Here is a 25,162-nt window from a genome sequence, read left to right as displayed (position 1 = left end):
CTTCTGGTTAGCAATGAAGACTTGATATTGTAGTTAGTACTGTTGTGGGCTAATAAATTATTAATTTATTCTTAATGAAAACTTAGATATTTCAGTGTTAATAGCTTAAAAAGTATGCACCTTACAAAATGTAACATTGGGAAAAACTAAATTTTGTGAAACAATTTATTTAAAATACGTCTTTGCTCTCTGTTGATCTTGATATCACATGTGTAATTATTTGTATTAATCTTTCTTCATCATGATATATATTTAACATAAATTGTAATAATACCTAAAATTGTGTGCACTGTTGTGATGTTCTATATGTGAATGTGCCTTTCATCACATCAGCAGTAATGGGTAAATTGTTGAGTAGCTGTGGTGAGTGGTGTAAGTAACAAGCTCCAGTTTATCTGGCATGAATAAATGAAGAAAATTAACAGGATAAGTACATTGCACTTTTCTTTATTTCAAAGAGGAGATATAAATCCAGTGGAAACCATCGAGACACAACCCTTCACCTTCTGGAATGAATGAGAATGACTTAACAGCTTGATGAAGAATCATATGCATCAAGATAGGTATCAACACAGTAGTGAACTCTTTGCCACTTTAAGAACTATTTTCGTGTCTTTTGCAGGCAACTCTTTCTTTATTTAGAGTACAGTGCTATGCCTGAAACGATATTTAAATTTACACCTTATAAGTGATCAAGAAGATAATAATGTGTAAGCAAAAATACACTCCAACTTTGTAACTACATTCACATAGAAGATACAGTCTTATGACACAGGATGATTATTTTTGGAACACGTACAATATGAGGTTCTGAGCTGTACATTTAATTCTTTGTCATAATTTACAAATATGGTCTCGATCTTGCTGCATGATGATGATGAGAACTAACGTGTAATCATAGCAATTTTTTGTCTTAGTATATATTTGTATTTTGTTAGACATGTTACTAGATGAAACTGCTGCTTGAACTCAGATTGAAAGGATGAGGTTTTTAGGAAATTCAGAAAAAGGGTCACTCACTACAGTTTCTTTAATGACACAGAAACAGTGGCACTTTTTCTTCCTTTCTTGTTGTAACTACAATTAATGATTCAGAGCAATTTTCCTTCTTGCACACTTTACCTCAGACAGGTCCAGAATCTTCAGAAGAGAGATGTCCTTGCATGCGTGTCAATCATGCTGTTCTCTCTGAACTAGTAGTGCGCATTGAATGGGTATTCTGGATGGTTTGCCATTCTGTAATTCAAGATTGAAAAATATAAAACACAACAAACTAGGTAAAATGGTTTTATTAAATGGGAGGAGGTAAGACATTCTGAGCAATCAGTGTACGTCTCTACTCTGCTAGTGTCATCTTGTAAATGTTGGCAAGACTGTACAGTTCACTGATCCAGTTCTCCAACTGTATCTACAGGACTGCTGAACATTTCCCTTCTGAGGTGGCCACAGACAGCAAAATCCAAAGGACTGAGGTCAGGGTGTACTGGAGGGCAAGGCACAGGCCCTGCTCAAACTATCCATCTTGGATCACATTAGCACATTAAATGTCTTCCTATGTCAGCAGAAAAAGTGGCGTTGACACATGATGTGTCTACCATACTCTTCAATAATGGGTAGTGGGTGAAATTTGAGCCCAATTACACGGGGGACTTGCTCTAAAATTTTACATTCCAAACACATTTTTGCTAACAAGGAGAGTATTTTGTACTAAAGTCAGCTGCAACTGGTAACTACACATTTGCAACTATCTCGAAAATGGCCTGTTTGAAGACCTACATGTACTAGAACGTTTTTCTTTCCATTAGCACAAACTTTCACATCTGCTGGCTGTTGCTATTAATTATGATACACCATGTGAACAGCAGGTTATCCCAGTATGTACACAATGGGGCAATGTGACCCCAAAGATGATCAGAAAGGTCAAGGAACTAGACACCAATTACATGCTTCAGATTATTAAAAGAAAGAAAACTCTTCCAGAGAGGCTGGCATTATAAAAATCATTATACGAAACAGGAACTGAATCAAGTCCAGTCTTTAACCTTGAAAAAATGCACCTCAAGTCAGTGAAAGTGAAGTGCCAAGAAGGAACCAAGGAAACTATATGATATTTAATTGGGTTGATACGGTACGTGACGGTATTTCAATGATTACATAATTGAGGCAAATTTTAAAAAAACTGGTAGCAAGTGACCATTTACAAGTATGACTTCACACCCCCTCTGGTCTGATTAGACACACTGGTTGTATCCTCTCCTGGGGCAAGCTGGCCCACAAGTGTTCTGTCTGGTCCTTGGTACGTGGGATACTGACACTGGGATGGAACTGACATCGGAGCAGATTGCACTGACCTCAGGAGAAATAGCTGGGGATCTTCCAGGTCAAAGAATTACACTTTGCTTGTGAGATTACTGCTCGAACATAAAATCACTAGGGGCATCAAAGGCTTCAATCCGGCCACTCGTCGACCAGGCTGGTATGGCAGTAGAGGACAGTAAAAGGAGAGCCCTAGTTTCAAATCTCAAATTTAAGAAATCATTCACGCAGGAGGATAGTACAAACACACTGAGGTTTGACCATCGTGCAGACTCCTGTATGAAGAACATGGTAATAGGCACCTCTGGCACAGAGAAGCAACTGAAAGCGTTGAAAACAAACAAGTTGCCAAGACTGGATGGAATCCCAATTCGTTTTTACAGAGAGTACTGTGTGGCTCTTTCCCATTGCATTTATCATGAATCCCTCACCCAGTACAAAGCACCAAGTGACTGGAAACAAGTGCAATTGGCTCCTGGATCTAAGGAGCTTAAAAGAACGGACCCGCAAAATTACAGACCAATATCTTTAACATCAGTTTTCTACAGAATCCTTGAATATATTCTCACTTCCAATATAAAATTTTTTTTCAAAGTGGAAAAGCTTCTGTCCACAGGTCAACATGGATTTAGAAACCTTTGCTTGTAGAAAACTCAGCCTGCCCTTTTTTCACATATCCTGCGAACCATGGATGGAGGGCAACAGGCAGATTCCATGTTTCGAGATTTCAGGAAAATATGACACAGTGCCCCACTGCAGACTTTTAATGAAGATATGAGCATATGGAACAGGTTCCTAGACATGTGATTGCTTCAAACACTTCTTAAATAGTAGAAGTTGGTAAAATGTCATCGATGGCGAGTGTTCACCAGAGACGAGGGTATCATCGGGAGTGCCCCAGGAAAGTGTGATAGAATCACCCGTATTCTCTAAATACAAACATCATCTGGTGGAAAGGGTGGGCAGCAATTTGAGGCTGTTTCTTGATGATGCTGTGATGTACGGGAAGGTGTCAAAGTTGAGTGATTATAGGAGAATACAGTATGACTTAGACAAAATTCTAGTTAGCGTGATGAATGGCAGCTAGCTCTAAGTGTAGAAAAATGAAAATTAATGCAGGTGAGTAGCAAAAAACAATCCTGTAATGTTCTAATAAAGCATTAGTAGTGCACTGCTTGAGACAGTCATGTTTATTAAATATCTACACATGATGTTACACTGCAATAAGAAATGAAATGAAGACATGAGGATCGTAGTATGAAAGTTGAATCATTGACTTCAATTTACTGGGGTACTTTTAGAAAAATGTAGTTTATCTGGAAAGGTAGAATGCTAAAGTGACCTGTTCTTGAGTACTGCTTGAGAGTTTTGGATCCACACCACATCAGATCAAAGAAAGACATCGAAGCAATTCAGAGGCAGGGTGCTAGATTTGTTATTAATACGTCTGATTACTGGTAGGTCTGTGAATATTATGGAGGTGTTTTGTGAATTCAAGTGGGAATTCCTGCAGGGAAGACAATGTTCTTATCGTGAAAGACTTTTGAGAATATTTAGAGAATTGGCAGTGAATGCAGAACAATTCTACTGCCGCCAACATAAATTTGGTGTAAGGATCATGAAGGTAAGGTAAGAGAAATTGGGGCTCATATGGAGACATACAGACAATTTTTTCCTCCCCCTCTATCTGAGATTGCTACAGGATTCGAAATGACTAGTAGCAGTACAAGGTACACTCTGCAATGTACCATATGGCTGTTTGCAGATAATATATGTAAATGTAGAAATAGGTGTAGATGAACATTATGCAGACACTTCAGAGAGACAAATACCATGTGTAGGTGAGTATTGCATGAGAAAGTGTAATATTTATGAATGTTTCTTCTTTTGCTTCTGAACTGCAACTAACTGCCGACAACAAACCTCTTATGGGAGTAAATATGCTATGAGGATGTTGTCAGTACTACGACAAAGTGCTTGTGAACTTCAAACAGAAAAAAATAATGCCATTGAATTTTAATTTAATTAGTAAACAAAGTTAGGACTTACTCTGGAATGAAGGCTCGGACTTGCCGTCCAGCTGGTCCCTTATCCAGCTGCTCCAGTGTGTCCATGTCTTCCGCAGACAGCTCAAAGTCGAACACCTGTAAGTTACAAAACGTGTCAATACAACTCACTAAGTGCTGTTCAGTGTAATAGCTAAGCACCACTTTGAGAATATAGTGTTTGATCAGAGCACCAACACGGACAATAACTTGATTTTCTTATGACATACTGCCAGAACTGACAATCTCGAGTGGACTTCAGCACTGTAGTCTCCCGTCTGACCACTGTACACTAGATTAGCTACGTCCACTTCAAACTCTTAGACTCAGTCTCCCTCTACACCTTTTACTTCGCACACTTCCCTCCATCACCGAAGTGACTGCTCGTTGATGCTTCAGGGCATGTCCTTTTGAATGACCCCATCTCTTTCACAAAGTGTGCCATACGTTTCTTTTCTCCTCTGTTTGTTTTAGTGCTTCTTCATTAGTTATCAAATCTACCCATCTAAACTTAAGCATTCATCTGTAGTGCCACATTTCAAAAGCTGTTCTGTTCTCCTCTTGTCAGAACTACTTATCATCCACGTTTCAGTCCTGTACACGGCTACACTCCAGACAAATAGTTTGATTAATCACTTTGTAACACTTAGCACACACATGCATAAAATCCATCATAATTTTGGTAATTGACCAGTCTCTCCCAAATTAAATGTATTTAGTCAGACCTGCTTCTTAACTTCTGCTTGTTTGAAATGTCATATTGTTCATTTACCACACAGTTATTTTGGTGCACGACAGCTGCTTTTACTGCTAACTACTGTCATCAGACAAGATAGTGACACTTTATTTAAACCAGCAGTTATTTTACAAAATAGAAGAGCAACTGTAGGCTAGAACAAATAAAATTGTTTTTGATTGTGTTGTGTGATGTTCAAAACTTTTAGTGATATTTACTGCAAGATATGAACACAGTTGCTGGTTGAATAATGTGCTGGGTATCACTGAACACAAGTCTCTGAGTGTAACCTTTAAAATTAAGGTGACATACATCTAAACTGCTATTAGTGATTCTCACAGAAAGTGGAGTGACATAGAGTTTTTCTCTTGAAGAATACTTGATGTCATTTGACTTTTTGGTTATAACAAATATCTCATCATGTGTTCCCTCACATCACCTCCTTAAGTTTTGGTGACTAAAAGCCATTAATCACTCCAATGATTGTTCTATCTATACCCAGCCCTTCCTCACTCTGTAGTTACCCTAGCACAGATTGGCGCAGTCACCCCATATGTCTTGCTCACTGACGAAAGTGTTTTGTTATGGATCAGAAGTGTAACGGACTATGTCCTTTATAGTGTACTAGGTGTAGAAGTATCAAACCAGAATTTCCCTATAGATGGTGCTAACCATCAGTGTAGGGCCCATGAGACCGCATCTGCAGTGACATCTGCTTCCTGTAACAGCTGACGACGAATGTCAGCACACAGTAATCCAAGTTCCATACATCGGTATCTGTTTCAAACCCATAAACATGGCGAGTTTTGTGCCTACAAACTACGATTTGCGGACAGCATTGGTTTTCTGTTATCATTTGAAGAAAACTGCTGCATAATATCATTGAATGCTTACTGAAGCTTTTGGCGAACATGCTCTTGGGAAAACACAGTGTTTCAAGTGGTTCAAAAAATTCAAAAGTGGTGACTTTGACGTGAGAAATGACGAGCATGAGAAACCACCAAAAAAGTTTTGGAGACAATGAATTGCAGGCCGTACTGGATGAAGATGATACTCAAACTCAACAGGAACTCACAGAAAAATGGAATGTTATGCAGAAAGCCATTTCTCTTCAGTTGAAAGCTATGGGAAAGATGCAGAAAGTAGGAAAATGGGTTCCACATGAACTGAATGAAAGATAGCAAGCAAATCGAAAGACCACTTGTGAAATGCTGCTCGGTAGATACAAAAGAAAGTCATTTCTCCATATAACAGTGACAAGTGATGAAAAATGGATATATCTTGAGAATCCTAAGTGTTGTAAGTCACGGGTGAAACCAGGCAAACCATCGACATCAACTGCAAGACCAAATCGCTTTGGAAAGAAGACAATGCTCTGTGTTTGGTGGGATCAGAAGGGTATCTTCTGTTAAGAGCTACTAAAACCTGGTGAAACTGTTAACACTGATCGCTACCAAAAGCAAAAGATCAATTTATATCAAGCATTATGTGAAAAGAGACTGGAATATGGAAAAAGGCAACACAAAGTCATACTGCTCCAAGATAATGGCCCATCATACACAGAAAAACGGTTCAGGGAAATGATGGAGGTATTCATTTGGGAAATACTAGGGCATACAGCTTATTCTCCAGTTTTGGCTCAGTCCAATTATCATCTATTTGCGTCACTGGGATACGCTCTCACTGAACAACGCTTCAATTCATATGAAAACGTACGACAATGGCACGTTGACTGATTCGCTTCAAAAGAAGAACTGTTTCTTGGCGTGGCATTCATAGCCTGCCGGAGAGGTGGGAGAAATGTATAAATACCAATGGAGATTATTTGGAACAAAATATTGTTTATCAGTTTCAAACAACAACATGTGTAATCATTGCAGCCAAATTGCAGTTTCAATCTTCTACACCTGGTAAGCAATGAAGTCTCGTATGCTGTATATTTTGCTAAATGGTGACGAACTGCAGGAACTGATCCCTAAACAATGGAGCATCAAGTCTGTTCGAAAAATAACGCATAATTTGCATTCTGGCGCGTGTACAATTCTCTGAAGAATGAAAGTTCCAATCAGAGTATTTACTTCAACAATCATTCTTGTTTACCACCTGTGAACGCTAGATCCCCGCCAAGAGTGGGATGAGAATCTATGTACTACGTGCATATACACTGTCTTATCATAAGCATTCGGACACCCATATGCGATGCGGAATTGACCACTTGATGTCACGACAGGCAGACCTGACAGTATAAGAGGATGCACGGAGTGCAGTGTTCTCAGTAGAGAAACAATAACAGAAGAATGGACCAATCAAGAGATCTCAGTCACTTCGAATGTCAGCTAGCTGTTGGATGCCACCTCAGTAACAAATACCCCAGAGCCATTTCAACACTTCTAAGTCTGCCAAACTTGACTGCTGGTGATGTGAAGATGTGTGTGAGCTGAACCAAGAACGGGCACACCTCATATACTTATGGACAGGGACCGCTGAGCATTGTGGATTGTATTTGTAAAGAATCACATTAAATCAGCAGAAGGAGTCACTCGTGAGTTTCAAAATACTACCAGTAGTCCACCAATCACCCTGACTTTGGATAGGGCATTAAAAACAATGGGGTACAATGATTGAGCAGCTCCTCACAAACCACACATTTCTGCAGTCAGTGACGTGCTGTGCTTCACGTGTCATGTATAGCAATGCACTGGGCGGTGGATGACTGTGAGTGAGTGGTTTGGACTGCTGAATCACACTATACCATGTGGCAACCCTAAGGAAGGGTTTGGATTTGGTGAATGCCTGAGAACGTTACCTACCATCATACGTAGTGCTTACAGTCAAACACGGAGGAGGTGGAATTAGGATATGGGGGTGATCCCCATGGTTAGAGTGTGGTTCCTTTATTGTGCTTTACAAAATGCTAACTGCAGAACAAATGAACACATCTTACAGCACGAGTACTGCATACAGTTGAGTAACAGTTTGGACACGTTATTTGTTCATATCAGCATGAGAATGCATTCTTTCATAATGTAGTGTCTGTGAGGCAGTCGTATGTGGACAGTAACATTGCTGAAATAGACTAGCATGCCCAGAGCCTCAACGTGTCATCACGGCATCTTCCCATTCCACATATTGACAGATCATGGGTAGAATCACTGTTTAAGCACTTTGGTGAGCTCTGTAACTAGAGTCATATTGTCCTCCTGATCCCTACAGGAGAAATATTTAGGGGGTTATAAAATATTCCAGGAGCTGTCATTTAAAGTTTATTCTTGAAAATTTGTAAGTAGGTATTCTAGGGATGCCTTTGTCTATCTTCACATACTTTCCAGGTCACTTTTTGCTGCATTTATATGTTGATATCACATGAGTCAGACAAACTTGTGACCATTTGTGTTTCCCTTCTGTGTATCTGTTCAATATCCCCTGCCAGCCATCTCTGGTATGGGTCTCCCATACTTCAGCAATATTCTAGAATGAGTCACACAAGTGATTTGTGAGCAACCTCCATTGCAGTGTGATTTTCCTCAGTATTGTACCAATGAATCAAACTCTACCACCTGCTTTACCCACCAATGAACCTACTTAATCAATTCCATTTCATATCCCTTCAAAGTGTTACACACAGGTATTTGAATGAGTTGGCCAATTCCATTTGTGACTCACTGATATTGTAGGGACTTTGAAATCTTACAAAAAGATCTGGTTGGACATTCATTAAGTATTTTTTTTTTTTTAGTTAGGGGAACACCAGTGAATATGGGGTAGCAGGAAGCAGGAGCACTTGGTGTTTCTCGGGTGTGACATTAGACAGGGAATCTGTGCATGGTTTGGAATAAAGCGCAGACATTACTCTGCAATTTGGTGTAGCTTGACTGATGTAACTGTTGAGTCTGTGCCACAAATAAATTTTATTTGTTCTCAAGTGTTGAAGCTGGTGAATGGTGTAATTTCCAGCACCAGCTATTACTGATGAAGGCAAAAAGTAATATTACAATTCTAGTAACAATATTTAAGGAGACTAATGTAGACTGCATTGTAATAATGAAATCCTGCTCATTCAGGTCAGTGTCTGTTTCTGCCATGTTTTAATGTGTGATGTCACTGGGGTAGTGTGGGTCATACCAAAGTCAGCCACATAAGAAAATCTTTTCTTTGTTTTTAGGGCATGATGCCAAGCTTCAAGAAGAACACTGCAGTGTGGGTGCAGGGATTTGGTGTGAGACTGCAATGGAGTGAACAGTTTCAAGTGTTTTGGAAAGCGAAATGACTGAAACAGCTGCTGTCAATCAGATCATTCTAAAGTTCCAAGAACTGTATGGCAAAGAAGATTAAAATCAGATGTAGGAAATCAGCAGACATCTATGACACCTCAGATGGGGCTTTTATGAACATTGTATTTGGACAACTTAACACTGAAAACAGTTTTTTTTAACTTTTAACTTAAAAAAATTAGGCAAGTGCTGTTGAACTAGCTTCCATTGTGTTAAAGAACCAAAATATTATTGTTCACAGTAAAATCTGTGTTTCTGTTGTACATTTTTATTTTTTTGTTGTATGTTGTTGTATGATTCATACTACCCTACACTTTTATTAATACCCCAAATTGTAAGTCTCACAAAACCTTTTTGTACTATGTGTTGTTTTGGTTAGAAATGTTCAAATAAAGGTTTTCTGCAATTATATCAACTCCAAAATGACAAGAAAGGTTTTATGCCAATTTTAGCTCGAGTGGCCCATAACGACTGATGTTCACCTAATACTTCGTTGCAAATAATTGTATCATTTTTAAAAGACTGAGATCACTATAAATATTGTCTCTCAGGTTATTAATATATGACATGAACAACAATGTTGCCAACATACTCCTTGTTGCACACTGCACACTCAAAGTTACTTCTACATCTGCCGATGACTCTCCATCTGAAATAACACGCTGCATCCTCTTTACCAAGAAATCTCCAGCTCAGGTTGTTTGCTGACCTATTGTTTTCCACAAAGGCTCATCTACAAAAGACATCAATGGGTAACAGTGGCATATTTACTCATATTGTAGCTTCTGATGTGGTACTGAGTTCCCAACAGTTCATTTGGAATCCACACGACTCTCATTTTATGCTACAGCAGTGGCATTAATTCTGGATACTTTGTAGAGACTCATTGAATGCATTCAGGAGTTTATTTCAGTTGAAACGTACATCATAATTTATTAAACATTTTCAGGAAACATGCCCTAATGTCCATAATTTGAAACTTTCAGTTAAAATACAAAATTTTAATCAAATTTAATTAAAAATTAAACAAAATACTCACACCTCAACAGTTTCAGAGAGTTACAAATTATTTGGCACAAAAGTTGTTGCAATTTGACCACAAGTTCTTAATTACAATGAGGTGAGGACTGTTACCGGCCAAGTCAGCACGCTAATGTAATGCTCAGTGAACCATGCAGTTTTGACTCTGGCACTGTGATATGGCACACTGTATTGCTGGAAGATGCACTGATCATTATTGCCTTGTAATAATTCACTAATAGAGGGCAACAATTTCAACACTAATACTTCTTCTCTGTACTTTTTGGAATTAATGTTGCTCTGTAACACTTGTAGATGCCCAGTGATGTGCCTTGCCACTCAGCCCCACACTGTGACACTGGCTGGATGCTTCACAGTGGCAGTGGTGGACTCAGGGGAAAAGTCTTCATCGGGTTGAGGGCAAATGAGCTCAAGTCCATGGCTTCCAAAGATGCTGATCTTAGTCTCATCACTCCAAATGAATCTAGCCTAAGTCTTCTTGCATCCACTACCTCTGTGCTTAAGTCCATTGCAGGCTTTTCTGCTTCTGCATTTTGTTACAGTACGGTTTCCTTCTTTGGATTTCTTGCTGGCAAATGTTGTTCACAAAGTTTTTGTCTGACTGTTCAATCAGAATCTTCAACTGCTGAAGTCTTCAAGGTGGCATTTATATACATCTTTTGCTATATACCAACAACCTTGCAGAAAAGGACAGCAGATTCTATGACAGTCTCACTCAGTCAGTATTGGTATTTTGCTGCATCTTGGAGCAGTTGTACTTGACCCAGTTTCTTCCTATTCCTTGCAGACAATCTTCAAATTTGGTTTTGTAGTACCTCCACCCAAACCTTCCAGTATCTCTTCATAAGTACCACTTTCTTCATAGGGTTGTCTTGCCCTTCTTGTTTTACTTGGCAACTGATAAGCATGTTTCTGTAGAGGAGACATTGTTTCCAATAATGTCTTCTGTACCAACTCAGGTCATTTTAAAGGAATGTCACTCTTCAGTAATAAAAATGTATTGCTGAGTACTGCAGTTACAACAATGATGAGAATGCTTTTTCTCATTGGATAAAGGAGTAATAATAAGCATTAACAGAATAAATGACAACTTAATTGGCAGCTGCACAAGCGTATGAAATACTCGAGTTTTTAAATCATTATCAGCCAAAATATAATATATAATACACTCCTGGAAATGGAAAAAAGAACACATTGACACCGGTGTGTCAGACCCACCATACTTGCTCCAGACACTGCGAGAGGGCTGTACAAGCAATGATCACACGCACGGCACAGCGGACACACCAGGAACCGCGGTGTTGGCCGTCGAATGGCGCTAGCTGCGCAGCATTTGTGCACCGCCGCCGTCAGTGTCAGCCAGTTTGCCGTGGCATACGGAGCTCCATCGCAGTCTTTAACACTGGTAGCATGCCGCGACAGCGTGGACGTGAACCGTATGTGCAGTTGACGGACTTTGAGCGAGGGCGTATAGTGGGCATGCGGGAGGCCGGGTGGACGTACCGCCGAATTGCTCAACACGTGGGGCATGAGGTCTCCACAGTACATCGATGTTGTCGCCAGTGGTCGGCGGAAGGTGCACGTGCCCGTCGACCTGGGACCGGACCGCAGCGACGCACGGATGCATGCCAAGACCGTAGGATCCTACGCAGTGCCGTAGGGGACCGCACCGTCACTTCCCAGCAAATTAGGGACACTGTTGCTGCTGGGGTATCGGCAAGGACCATTCGCAACCGTCTCCATGAAGCTGGGCTACGATCCCGCACACCGTTAGGCCGTCTTCCGCTCACGCCCCAACATCGTGCAGCCTGCCTCCAGTGGTGTCGCGACAGGCGTGAATGGAAGGACGAATGGAGACGTGTCGTCTTCAGCGATGAGAGTCGCTTCTGCCTTGGTGCCAATGATGGTCGTATGCGTGTTTGGCCCCGTGCGGGTGAGCGCCACAATCAGGACTGCATACGGCCGAGGCACACAGGGCCATCACCCGGCATCATGGTGTGGGGAGCGATCTCCTACACTGGCCATACACCACTGGTGATCGTCGAGGGGACACTGAATAGTGCACGGTACATCCAAACCGTCATCGAACCCATCGTTCTAACATTCCTAGACCAGCAAGGGAACTTGCTGTTCCAACAGGACAATGCACATCCGCATGTATCCCGTGCCACCCAACGTGCTCTAGAAGGTGTAAGTCAACTACCCTGGCCAGCAAGATCTCCGGATCTGTCCCCCATTGAGCATGTTTGGGACTGGATGAAGCGTCGTCTCACGCGGTCTGCACGTCCAGCACGAACGCTGGTCCAACTGAGGCGCCAGGTGGAAATGGCATGGCAAGCCGTTCCACAGGACTACATCCAGCATCTCTACGATCGTCTCCATGGGAGAATAGCAGCCTGCATTGCTGCGAAAGGTGGATGTACACTGTACTAGTGCCGACATTGTGCATGCTCTGTTGCCTGTGTCTATGTGCCTGTGGTTCTGTCAGTGTGATCATGTGATGTATCTGACCCCAGGAATGTGTCAATAAAGTTTCCCCTTCCTGGGACAATGAATTCACGGTGTTCTTATTTCAATTTCCAGGAGCGTATATATTTTCTAAAAGTGATGACTATATAGCATGCACATGGTAAACAAAAAGCAGAAGCATAATTCATTGATTTAGTATACCCCAACTTACATTAATCTCATAATGTTAAAATAAATGAACATTTCACTAAAGTGTCCAGAATTAATGTCACTGTTCTATGCACAAGCTGCTGAAGTTGTATTTGACAGCTCAGACAAAGAGGATGTGCACTCACTTACATCAAAGTTCTGCCGGAGGCGGTCCGGGTTGGTGCTCTTGGGTATGGCCGCCACGCCGAGTTGTATGATGTAGCGCAACAGCACCTGGGCATTTGTCTTCCCGTGCTTCTGTGCGATTTGTGAAACCACTGGATTAGTCATCTGGTCTCGCTTTGGCATTCTGAAATTGAAAGTAAAAGTCTGATTGCTTGTTTCAGAAGGATGTGAAGATGTTAGGTGTTGCTACACAGAATGCTGGTCACCTGACTACCCCTGTATAGTTATTCAACAACTAGATATGTGCTCATCAAGTTGCTGTGCAGTGCACAGCATACCACATTTTAATTTGATTTAAAACAGAGTAACTGACATACACTGATTGTTCCATAGATCTGTGGCATGGCGGTACTCTAGGGTATGGACTACATATGTAATACAATAATACTATAACAAAAATACATCCATACACATTACAATAATAATGTATGTGTGTATGTGTGGGTATATATTTATGTTCCACATCTCCTCCTAAACCACTGGGCCAATCTCAACCAAACTGGGTACACATATCCCTTGCTGTCACGCAACAATTGCTATTGGGATAAGAACCACATACCTATCATAGTTCAGGAGATGTGAAGTCATCAACAATGAGATTTGTGAAATCTGCTGCCTCATGCATGATGTTTAAATTTATTACTTCTGTGAAGTTAAAATCTTCTGGGTTGTTATGCCGCATCACATTTCTTCAAACAATCGATGTTTTGACTGCTCTGCTGGGATCTTCTTCAGTATATTGCAGTGTCCACAGTAGATTGGACATTGTCAGAGACCAGTGTTGCCTTTTCTTATTGTTCAGAGGTTTATGAATAAAGCCATATTTGTGTTACTTGTATTAGTTACGTGTGTTACTTGGTTACTATGAGATACAATGGCGATCATAACGGGGTAGTTTCTCCAGATGTTTGCAACTGTGTCCGAGTGGTTCTAGGCGCTTCAGTCCAGAACCACGTGGCTGCTATGGTTGTAGGTTCAAATCCTGCCTCGGGCTCGGATGTGTGTGATGTCCTTAGGTTAGTTAGGTTTAAGTAGTTCTATGTCGAGGGTTCTGATGACCTCAGATGTTAAGTCCCATAGTGCTCAGAGCCATTTGAACCAATGTTTATTTCTATGAATGGTCAGACGGTCTTGCTATGCGGTCACCCTTGCCGACAGTAGCAGCTGACATTTTTATGGAGCATTCTGAAAGGCATTATGTAGTGCTCCTTTGAAACCTTCCTGTTGGCTCCACTACATGGATGGCACATTTGTTATATGGCCATATGGCAAAGAAGAACTCCATGGGTTCCACAATTTCTTAAATGGTATTCACCCCAAAATCAGCTTTACCTTGGAGGTTGAGGGTGGGGTCAGTCTCCTATTTCTGGACGTGCTGGTATATATCTGACAACTCTCGAGGACTAAGAATGTATAGAAAGCCCATTAACACAAAGAGGTATTTAGATGCTACTTTACACCACTACCAAGCCCAGGAGTAAGCACTGCTCAGCACTCTGTTTTCATGTGCCTTTCTCATTAGAGATGACAACAACTTGGAATCTTTTAAAGAAGATAGTGCAGACCAATGGCTATGACAGTTCTTTCATAGATAGGCTTTTAAGCAAAATATTAATTATGTTAATAGGAAGGATGTGGAACCACCTTCTCACACTGTTAAGTTATTTGCTTCTGGGATCACTGACCCCATAAGCAGAAGTCTAAGGAAGATAGTATTCAGACAATTTTCTTCAGTCAAGACAAAGTAAAAGACTTTTCCAATAGAAAATGGATGCACCTGGTTGCCTCCACACTGTGGGCATCTGTGAAATGATGTGTGGCTGTGGAAAAGTGTATATAGGCAAGGTTGTTAAAAAACCTATTATGAAACATTAATTCCACAGACGGCTGAAACAAAGTATGAAAACAGTGCTAGCAGAACATCAAGGGAATTGTGGTCTGGACATCGATTTCAACATCATACATGTGCTGACTAAGGAAACCAACGTCTATAGAAGAAAAATCCAAGAACTGATTGAAATGTCTAAGAATGCATATCACTTCGATAGAGAGGATGGCTATAGACTTCTGGCATTATAGCTCCCCACCATCAAGGGTGGGAATACAGGGTTGTGGCAAGAGAGCAATACAAAGAATACCCTGGAAGCCACCTCTGCAAACAATAATATCATGGCCAAACATTCCCCCTCTCATGCTCTGCCCATTTTACTTCTAGCCAACGGTGTGGGCCCCCCAATGGCAGCAGAAGGAATTTTAATCAATAACCCTTCTCCAGCATAATTACGGAAAAATCCCTTTCTAACCAGTGGTGTTGGCCCACCAATGGTAGCCACAGGAGTTTTCGCTAGTGACTCTGTTCTTCGGCATTAGTGCAGGAAAACTTCTCTTACTTTCCAATTACAATGGTCCATCAGTGGTAGCCCATGATTTTTACCCAACAATCTCACTTCCCCAGCACAAGTGCAGGAAAGCTCCACTTTATAAGAGAAGATGACACTGGTCTCGGACAGTGTTCAATCTACAGTGGATCACCATACGATCTTCAAGAAGATCCCATCCAAGGGATTGAAACAGCAACTGTTTGAAGAAATATGATGCAGCATAACAACCCAGAAGATCTTGGCATCAGTGGCAATGGCCACAAAAGTTTGCAGACATACAGATTATTTCTGTGTTTACAGACAGTACCCACAAATGCCATTAAATGCACCTACAAAATTATATTGTGGTTCCACACATAGTTCAAGAGATATGATGACATAAGTGCTGAGATCTGAGAGAAACTGCTCACTGTGCATGATGTTTAAATTTATTACTTCTTTGCTATTAACTACTAACTCTATTCACTATACGTTCTGTAGACAGTGGCCACATATGTCGCTGAATGTACCTACATAAACACATCATTGTATAACACATATTTCAAGAGATACAACATCCTAAACACTGAGATGCATGAAAAACTGTAGTATATTGTGTGTAGTTTTAAAAATTTATTTTTACTACTAAGACACTCCCACAGTCAAGTCAGCTCCAGGAAATTTCTGACACCTGCAGAAATATTTAATAACCACTTTTTGAGAGCAGCAGAGAAGACAGGCTGTAATGGTTCTATGGAAGAACCATTGTCCCTCCTACAGAAAGCTATTAGCAACAGAATCCCACAGTTGTCCTTACCTCCAGTTACTGTAAGCGAAGTCATAAGAGTAATTAGATCATTAAAAAATAAAAATTCTGCTGGTGTGGACAATATTTCTAGTAAAATACTGAAACACTGTTATAAATTTGTTGGTCCCGTCTTATGCAACATATACAACGCATCCCTACAAGATGGGATTGTCCCTGACAGACTTAAGTTGGCTGTAGTGATTCCTCTCTTTAAAAAAGGGGATAAAAGCATTGTTACAAACTATCGCCCAATATCCCTATTAACTACCTTCTCGAAAATTCTAGAAAAACTCATGCACAGGAGGATTGTAGACCATCTCAACTTCCACAGTATCTTAAGCAAAAATCAGTTTGGGTTTCGTGCCGGTCTTTGTACTGAACAGGCAATATTCTCTTTCAGCAACCAAGTTTTGGAAGCCATTAACAAAAAAATGTCTCCAGTGGGTATTTTTTGTGATCTTACGAAAGCCTTTGACTGTGTAAACCACCAAATTCCTTGGAAAAAGGCAGAATACTATGGTTTAGGTGGTACTGTTGGCTTGTGGCTACAATCATATCTACAGGATCGGAAGCAGACTGTAATGCTAAAATGGCTCTTCTGGAGAACCTGCCTCGTCTGAATGGGGCACGATAACGTGTGGTGTGCCTCAAGGCTCCGTTTTGGGCCCACTGCTTTTCCTCATCTTTATTAATGATCTTCCTCTTTGTTCTGAGACAAACAGCAAATTTACCCTGTTTGCCGATGATACCACAATTCTAATTGACGATTTGATTGATCATGATCTTGAAAAAACTACAAATACTGTTTTTAATGACATCTTAAATTGGTTCTCCTCAAATGGTCTCTCGCTCAATGCAGATAAAACTCATTATATAAGGTTCCATACATCACAAAGTAATCCCGATGAAATTAACATAAAATGTAGAGATCAACCAATACAGAAAGTTGAAGACACAAAATTCCTGGGTGCTTACATAGACAGTAAATGTAATTGGTCAGTTCACATTCTTCATCTACGTAAGAAACTTAGCTCGGCAACATTTGCATTATGGGTAATTTCTTCAGTGGCTGAAGTTGACACTATTAAGGTTGCCTACTTTGGCTACTTCCACTCATTGATGTCATATGCTATCATATTCTGGGGGAACCAACCACTTGCAAAAAAAGTTTTCACCATCCAAAAAAAAGCAATCAGAATAATGTGTGGGGTCCATCAAAGACACTCTTGCAGGCACTTGTTTCGGAAGATAGGTATCCTAACAACTGCCTCACAGTATATTTTTTCCTTGCTGACCTTTGTGTGCAAAAATTATTCCATCTACCAAGACAACAGTAAATTCCATGGTTATAACACCAGAAACAAAAACAATCTACATTTAGAAATGAAACGTCTCACTCTGGTACAAAAAGGAGTTTACTACTCCAGCATTAAGCTGTTCAATGCTCTACCACTACATATCAAATGTGTTCATACAGAACTGCCAAAATTTAAACAAGTTCTCAAAGATTACCTGACAGAGAAATTTTATTATACTGTGGATGAATACCTGAAAGAAAATGTATACCATCACTAAACTTATTGCGTCTAGAAGTAGTTCATTTGATTTTATTGTGCATTTGGGCATTAGCGCACTTTTTGTAACAACAGATTGGCTGTACATGTATTTACTCTTGTAGGCCTAATATCTGATTTAACTTGTGCTCTTATCTTTAACCTTTATTTGAAACTCCTTTTTCTGTCAAATGGTAGTTATGTTATCTAGCTGACATTGTATCTGTTACTGTATTTGTAGTATGTCTTACTTAAACTATGTACAATTTGCCATTGAATTGCCCTTGTATTTATTGTAAGTTTAAATTGAAACCTGTACAATTTGACACGTTCCATATCCTTGTGATTGACTCACTAACTGGATCTACGGAACAAGAAATAAATAAATAAATAAAGCCAAAGGTAAAATAAAATGTTCTAGTCTTTGTCATGTGTGCCCAGCTGGGAACAACATCCCAGATGGGTACACATGGCAAAGGATAGAATGTTTTATTTTACTTTTGACTTGAGCATAACTGCTCCAAATTTTGACTATTGCTTTTCAACAATGTAATTTTATGATTTAGCAACATTTCATTCTAATGAAGGCACCCCCTGTATGTATCTAAACCTAGGTCAATGTACCTACCATTTATGTGCAACCGGTTGGCTGTTCGATCCTATGTTGAAACTAGTATATGGCTGCTGAGTAATCAGGCATGTTCAAAGCTAGAACTATTGGTGTCATTTGAGTAGGGTGATTTTTTGACATATAGAAGAGCATGTGGGCTGTTTTATTTGCATTCACCAACAGTTTACTTCTGTGAAGCCAGAACAGCAGCCTAATCATTGTATCTGATATCTGGTCACTCGTTTCTTGCACTGATGTGCTACTGAATAACATATTTGTATCATCAGCAAATAGCACAGGAATAGCTTTATGAAGGTTCAGGGGAAACCATTAATAAAAAGCAGAAAGAAAAGGGAGACCTAGAACAAAGCCTTGTGGCACATCACAAGCAATCAGGACTTTGCTAGAGCAAGTCCTTTCTTTGCTAGTACTAACGACTTCAGCTAGTGTGCTGTTCGTGCACGAGGGTCACAGAAGCACCCGAAGCAGAGTTTGCGTACAGGGTGTGCCATAATTAGTTGAAAAATCTGAAATTGGTGAAAGAACAGAAGCAAAGGTATTGTAGTAAACATGTGTTTGCAAACAAGCTGTTTGTGAAGTGATAGCTTGTGTGTGGTAATCAGCCACCACTAATTTCAGTGTCAAATGTTGTTGGGGTTAATACAAATGTACATGAAACATAAAGCTTTCGATCAAGTCCCCATGTAACTTAGCTCAAATTTCACCTGTGGCCTGCCTTAACAAGAAATACAGTACTACTTCACCACATCACATGGCACAATTTACTGTACATGTACACATGCTAAAGGAGGTTTCCATATGCTGTGCAGTATCTCTTTTCCATGTTACTCACAAATTTGTGTTTTCCCTTACAGTTGGATACATAGAAATTTTGACCACATTTACCAATTTTAGCTACTTTCGTGGCAAAATTCCTGAAATATATCAATTTACTGGTGAGTTTTCTTGACATGTAACATATAATTTCTGCAGTAAAAAAGTGCCTGCTGCTTAACATGTCAAGATGAAATAGGATGATAACTTGTGTATATTTTCCCCAGTTTTTCCAATGGAAAGTGAAATAATTTGTAAATTATAGAGTCTAAAAAGTGCCATTATTAAACTAAACATAACAGAAATTTTATATTTTTGTTATTTCTTTGCAGTGTAATAGACAGCACATTTGTATTCAGGCTAGAAAGATGCAGTAGGTGTACTTTTTCTGATTTCACTACAAGCTTTTAAAAATCTCAGAAATTAGCTTAAATGGAAACTGTTTCTTCTATTTAATATAAGATTAAGAAACTTATTTGTGTAAGAGAGAACTGTCTGTGTAGAAGTTATTTTAAAAAGAGGAAACAGCCCATTTCCACAATCACTAGACTTAGGTAAAAGTCTTACTGACAGCCCAAGGAAAGGAAGCTGATGCCTGATGGACATTGGAGAAGAGGGGGGAGCACCAAAATAATTTGCCACTTGTGTGGAAAAATGTTCTCCAGCTGCTCCTGCATACAGCGGTTCTTCATCTGCTCTTCTTATGTATCGACATATGATTCATGCTCATGTGATATTGTTGTACATAACGTAAGAAAATAAAGGCATACATACTTGCTAGCATCCACAGTGATGGCCGCACGGCCAGGAGGCCGCACACCTGGTGCCCCCAGTGGGATGTAGCCACAGATGGTGATGTCGAGGGCCCGACAGAAGGCGCGCAGCTCGCTCTGCTGGAAGTAGACGTGCAGTTCCACCTGCAGGTTGGCAGGCTTGATGCGCGCCGACCGCCAGACACGCTTCACCTGCCTCGCGTTGAAGTTGGACAGCCCGATAGACCGTGCACGCCCCGCATCCACCTGATCCTCCATTGCCTGTATGGCCATAAAGTGACATTGAATGTAAAGAAAATAAATGTCACGAATTTCAGTCTTGAGAGTGGAAATGACACACTAAATGAAATGTAGATGGCTTCTCTTTAGACAGTGTAAAAAATGCAAAATTTATGGGAATGAATATTGATTCTCAGCTGGAGTACATGCTTACAAACAGAGTGCCAGCAGCATGTTATGCCTTTGGAGTCCTGTCATCAGTGTGTAAAAGCCAGTGTCTTTTTTTTTTTTTTATTTACATACAATTCAAATACACGCTCGATTCTTAGCTATGGATTTCTTTTCTGGGGAACAAATGAACAAAACATGAACACAGTTTTCAGACTAAAAAAAATGGAAACATTTTCTACCAAGGAATTAAACTGTACAATAAACAACCTGGGGAGATTCAAGAGATTAGTGAAAGAAACTTATTAAAAGGCAGTTAAAAATACATTTTAAGGAATACATTCTCCATTTACATCATCTTCCACAAGCCACCTACAGGTGTGTGGTGGAGGGTACTTTTTGCACTACTAACTGAGCCGTCCAACCCTGTTCCAGTTGTGAATAGCCCGTGGGAAGAATGATTGTCGGTAAGCCTTTGTATTGGCTCTAATTTCTTGAATTTTCTTCACATGGTCATTATGCAAGATGTATGTGGGGGGAGAGGGGGGGGGGGGGAAATAATATGTTTTTTGACTCTTCCCAGAAAGTACTCTCTCAAAATTTCAATAGTAAATCTCTCCGTAAAGCACAATGCGTCTCTTGCAATGTCTGCCAAAGGAGTTTGTTGAGCATCTTCGTAACGCTCTCGCGCTGACTAAAAGATCATCTGATGAAACATGCCACTCTTTGTTGGATCTTCTCTATCTCTTCTATCAGTGTTATCTGATAGGAATCCTAGATACATGAACAATATTCAAGAATCGGTCAAACAAGCACCTTATAAGCCACTTCCTTTGCGGATGAGTTACATTTTTTTAAGATTCTTCCCATGAATCTGAGTCTGGCACCTGTTTTACCCACTATTTGTTTTAAAAGGTCATTCCACTTAAGGTTGCACTGGATAGTTGCTCCTAGATATTTTACAGCAGATATTGTTTCCAACAGTTTGTCACCAGAAGTGTAGCTATACAGTAGTGGATTTCTTTTCCAATGTATGCCCAATATGTTACATTTATTTATGCTCGTGGTCAACTGCCAGAGCCTGCACCATTCATCAATTCTCTGGAGGTCATTTTATGACTCATTACTACCTTTCAGCATTGCTATTTTGTTGTAGACAACCGTATGATTTGCAAACAGCATCAGAGATCATTCGATGCTTTATACTATATCATTTATGTATACTGTAAAACCCCCCCCGCCCCCCCCCCCCCCATTAACCATGGACCTTGCCATTGGTGGGGAGGCTTGCGTGCCTCAGCGATACAGATAGCCGTACCGTAGGTGCAACCACAACGGAGGGGTATCTGTTGAGAGGCCAGACAAACGTGTGGTTCCTGAAGAGGGGCAGCAGCCTTTTCAGTAGTTGCAAGGGCAACAGTCTGGATGATTGACTGATCTGGCCTTGTAACAATAACCAAAACGGCCTTGCTGTGCTGGTACTGCGAACAGCTGAAAGCAAGGGGAAACTACAGCCGTAATTTTTCCTGAGGACATGCAGCTTTACTGTATGGATAAATGATGATGGCGTCCTCTTGGGTAAAATATTCCGGAGGTAAAATAGTCCCCCATTCGGATCTCCGGGCGGGGACTACTCAGGAGGATGTCATTATCAGGAGAAAGAAAACTGGCGTTCTACGGATCGGAGCGTGGAATGTCAGATCCCTTAATCGGGCAGGTAGGTTAGAAAATTTAAAAAGGGAAGTGGATAGGTTGAAGTTAGATATAGTGGGAATTAGTGAAGTTCGGTGGCAGGAGGAACAAGACTTCTGGTCAGGTGACTACAGGGTTATAAACACAAAATCAAATAGGGGTAACGCAGGAGTAGGTTTAATAATGAATAGGAAAATAGGAATGCAGGTAAGCTACTACAAACAGCATAGTGAACGCATTATTGTGGCCAAGATAGATACGAAGCCCACACCTACTACAGTAGTACAAGTTTATATGCCAACTAGCTCTGCAGATGACGAAGAAATTGAAGAAATGTATGATGGAATAAAAGAAATTATTCAGATTGTGAAGGGAGACGAAAATTTAATAGTCATGGGTGACTGGAATTCGAGTGTAGGAAAAGGGAGAGAAGGAAACATAATAGGTGAATATGGATTGGGGGACAGAAATGAAAGAGGAAGCCGCCTGGTAGAATTTTGCACAGAGCACAACATAATCATAACTAACACTTGGTTTAAGAATCATGAAAGAAGGTTGTATACATGGAAGAACCCTGGAGATACTAAAAGGTATCAGATAGATTATATAATGGTAAGACAGAGATTTAGGAACCAGGTTTTAAATTGTAAGACATTTCCAGGGGCAGATGTGGACTCTGACCACAATCTATTGGTTATGACCTGTAGATTAAAACTGAAGAAACTGCAAAAAGGTGGGAATTTAAGGAGATGGGACCTGGATAAACTAAAAGAACCAGAGGTTGTACAGAGATTCAGGGAGAGCATAAGGGAGCAATTGACAGGAATGGGGGAAATAAATACAGTAGAAGAAGAATGGGTAGCTTTGAGGGATGAAGTAGTGAAGGCAGCAGAGGATCAAGTAGGTAAAAAGACGAGGGCTAGTAGAAATCCTTGGGTAACGGAAGAAATATTGAATTTAATTGATGAAAGGAGAAAATATAAAAATGCAGTAAGTGAAACAGGCAAAAAGGAATACAAACGTCTCAAAAATGAGATCGACAGGAAGTGCAAAATGGCTAAGCAGCGATGGCTAGAGGACAAATGTAAGGAAGTAGAGGCTTATCTCACTAGGGGTAATATAGATACTGCCTACAGGAAAATTAAAGAGACCTTTGGAGATAAGAGAACCACTTGTATGAACATCAAGAGCTCAGATGGAAACCCAGTTCTAAGCAAAGAAGGGAAAGCAGAAAGGTGGAAGGAGTATATAGAGGGTCTATACAAGGGCGATGTACTTGAGGACAATATTATGGAAATGGAAGAGGATGTAGATGAAGATGAAATGGGAGATATGATACTGCGTGAAGAGTTTGACAGAGCACTGAAAGACCTGAGTCGAAACAAGGCCCCCGGAGTAGACAATATTCCATTGGAACTACTGACGGCCGTGGGAGAGCCAGTCCTGACAAAACTCTACCATCTGGTGAGCAAGATGTATGAAACAGGCGAAATACCCTCAGACTTCAAGAAGAATGTAATAATTCCAATCCCAAAGAAAGCAGGTGTTGACAGATGTGAAAATTACCGAACTATCAGCTTAATAAGTCACAGCTGCAAAATACTAACACGAATTCTTTACAGACGAATGGAAAAACTAGTAGAAGCCAACCTCGGGGAAGATCAGTTTGGATTCCGTAGAAACACTGGAACACGTGAGGCAATACTGACCTTACGACTTATCTTAGCAGAAAGATTAAGGAAAGGCAAACCTACGTTTCTAGCATTTGTAGACTTAGAGAAAGCTTTTGACAATGTTGACTGGAATACTCTCTTTCAAATTCTAAAGGTGGCAGGGGTAAAATACAGGGAGCGAAAGGCTATTTACAATTTGTACAGAAAACAGATGGCAGTCATAAGAGTCGAGGGACATGAAAGGGAAGCAGTGGTTGGGAAGGGAGTAAGACAGGGTTGTAGCCTCTCCCCGATGTTGTTCAATCTGTATATTGAGCAAGCAGTAAAGGAAACAAAAGAAAAATTCGGAGTAGGTATTAAAATTCATGGAGTAGAAATAAAAACTTTGAGGTTCGCCGATGACATTGTAATTCTGTCAGAGACAGCAAAGGACTTGGAAGAGCAGTTGAATGGAATGGACAGTGTCTTGAAAGGAGGATATAAGATGAACATCAACAAAAGCAAAACAAGGATAATGGAATGTAGTCTAATTAAGTCGGGTGATGCTGAGGGAATTAGATTAGGAAATGAGGCACTTAAAGTAGTAAAGGAGTTTTGCTATTTGGGGAGCAAAATAACTGATGATGGTCGAAGTAGAGAGGATATAAAATGTAGGCTGGCAATGGCAAGGAAAGCGTTTCTGAAGAAGAGAAATTTGTTAACATCCAGTATTGATTTAAGTGTCAGGAAGTCATTTCTGAAAGTATTCGTATGGAGTGTAGCCATGTATGGAAGTGAAACATGGACGATAAATAGTTTGGACAAGAAGAGAATAGAAGCTTTCGAAACATGGTGCTACAGAAGAATGCTGAAGATTAGATGGGTAGATCACATAACTAATGAGGAAGTATTGAATAGGATTGGGGAGAAGAGAAGTTTGTGGCACAACTTGACCAGAAGAAGGGATCGGTTGGTAGGACATGTTCTGAGGCATCAAGGGATCACCAATTTAGTATTGGAGGGCAGCGTGGAGGGTAAAAATCGTAGAGGGAGACCAAGAGATGAATACACTAAGCAGATTCAGAAGGATGTAGGTTGCAGTAGGTACTGGGAGATGAAAAAGCTTGCACAGGATAGAGTAACATGGAGAGCTGCATCAAACCAGTCTCAGGACTGAAGACCACAACAACAACAACATACTGTATACAGTAACAGTCATATCACATTTCCCTGGGGTATT

The 25,162-nt window shown here is 40.4% G+C and overlaps 1 protein-coding gene across 1 annotated transcript in view; it reads right to left on the bottom strand.

The window, feature by feature from the left end:
* Positions 1-512: 512 nt before the first annotated feature.
* Positions 513-25,162, bottom strand: part of LOC124551137 (1,5-anhydro-D-fructose reductase-like) — a 63,245-nt gene continuing 38,595 nt past the window's right edge. Inside the window, exons 4-7 of the mRNA XM_047126099.1 lie at positions 20,193-20,452; positions 13,218-13,377; positions 4,366-4,460; positions 513-1,236 (exon numbers count right to left, since the gene is read on the bottom strand). Coding sequence (XP_046982055.1) covers positions 1,194-1,236; positions 4,366-4,460; positions 13,218-13,377; positions 20,193-20,452 — 558 coding nt within the window. The 3' untranslated portion in view covers positions 513-1,193. The remainder of the gene's footprint in view (positions 1,237-4,365; positions 4,461-13,217; positions 13,378-20,192; positions 20,453-25,162) is intronic.

The sequence above is a fragment of the Schistocerca americana genome, chromosome 9 (genome assembly GCF_021461395.2).
Source record: "Schistocerca americana isolate TAMUIC-IGC-003095 chromosome 9, iqSchAmer2.1, whole genome shotgun sequence".
NCBI lineage: Eukaryota > Metazoa > Arthropoda > Insecta > Orthoptera > Acrididae > Schistocerca > Schistocerca americana.
The sequence above is the reverse complement of the archived record's forward strand: the minus strand, read 5'-3'. Positions and strand labels throughout refer to the sequence as shown.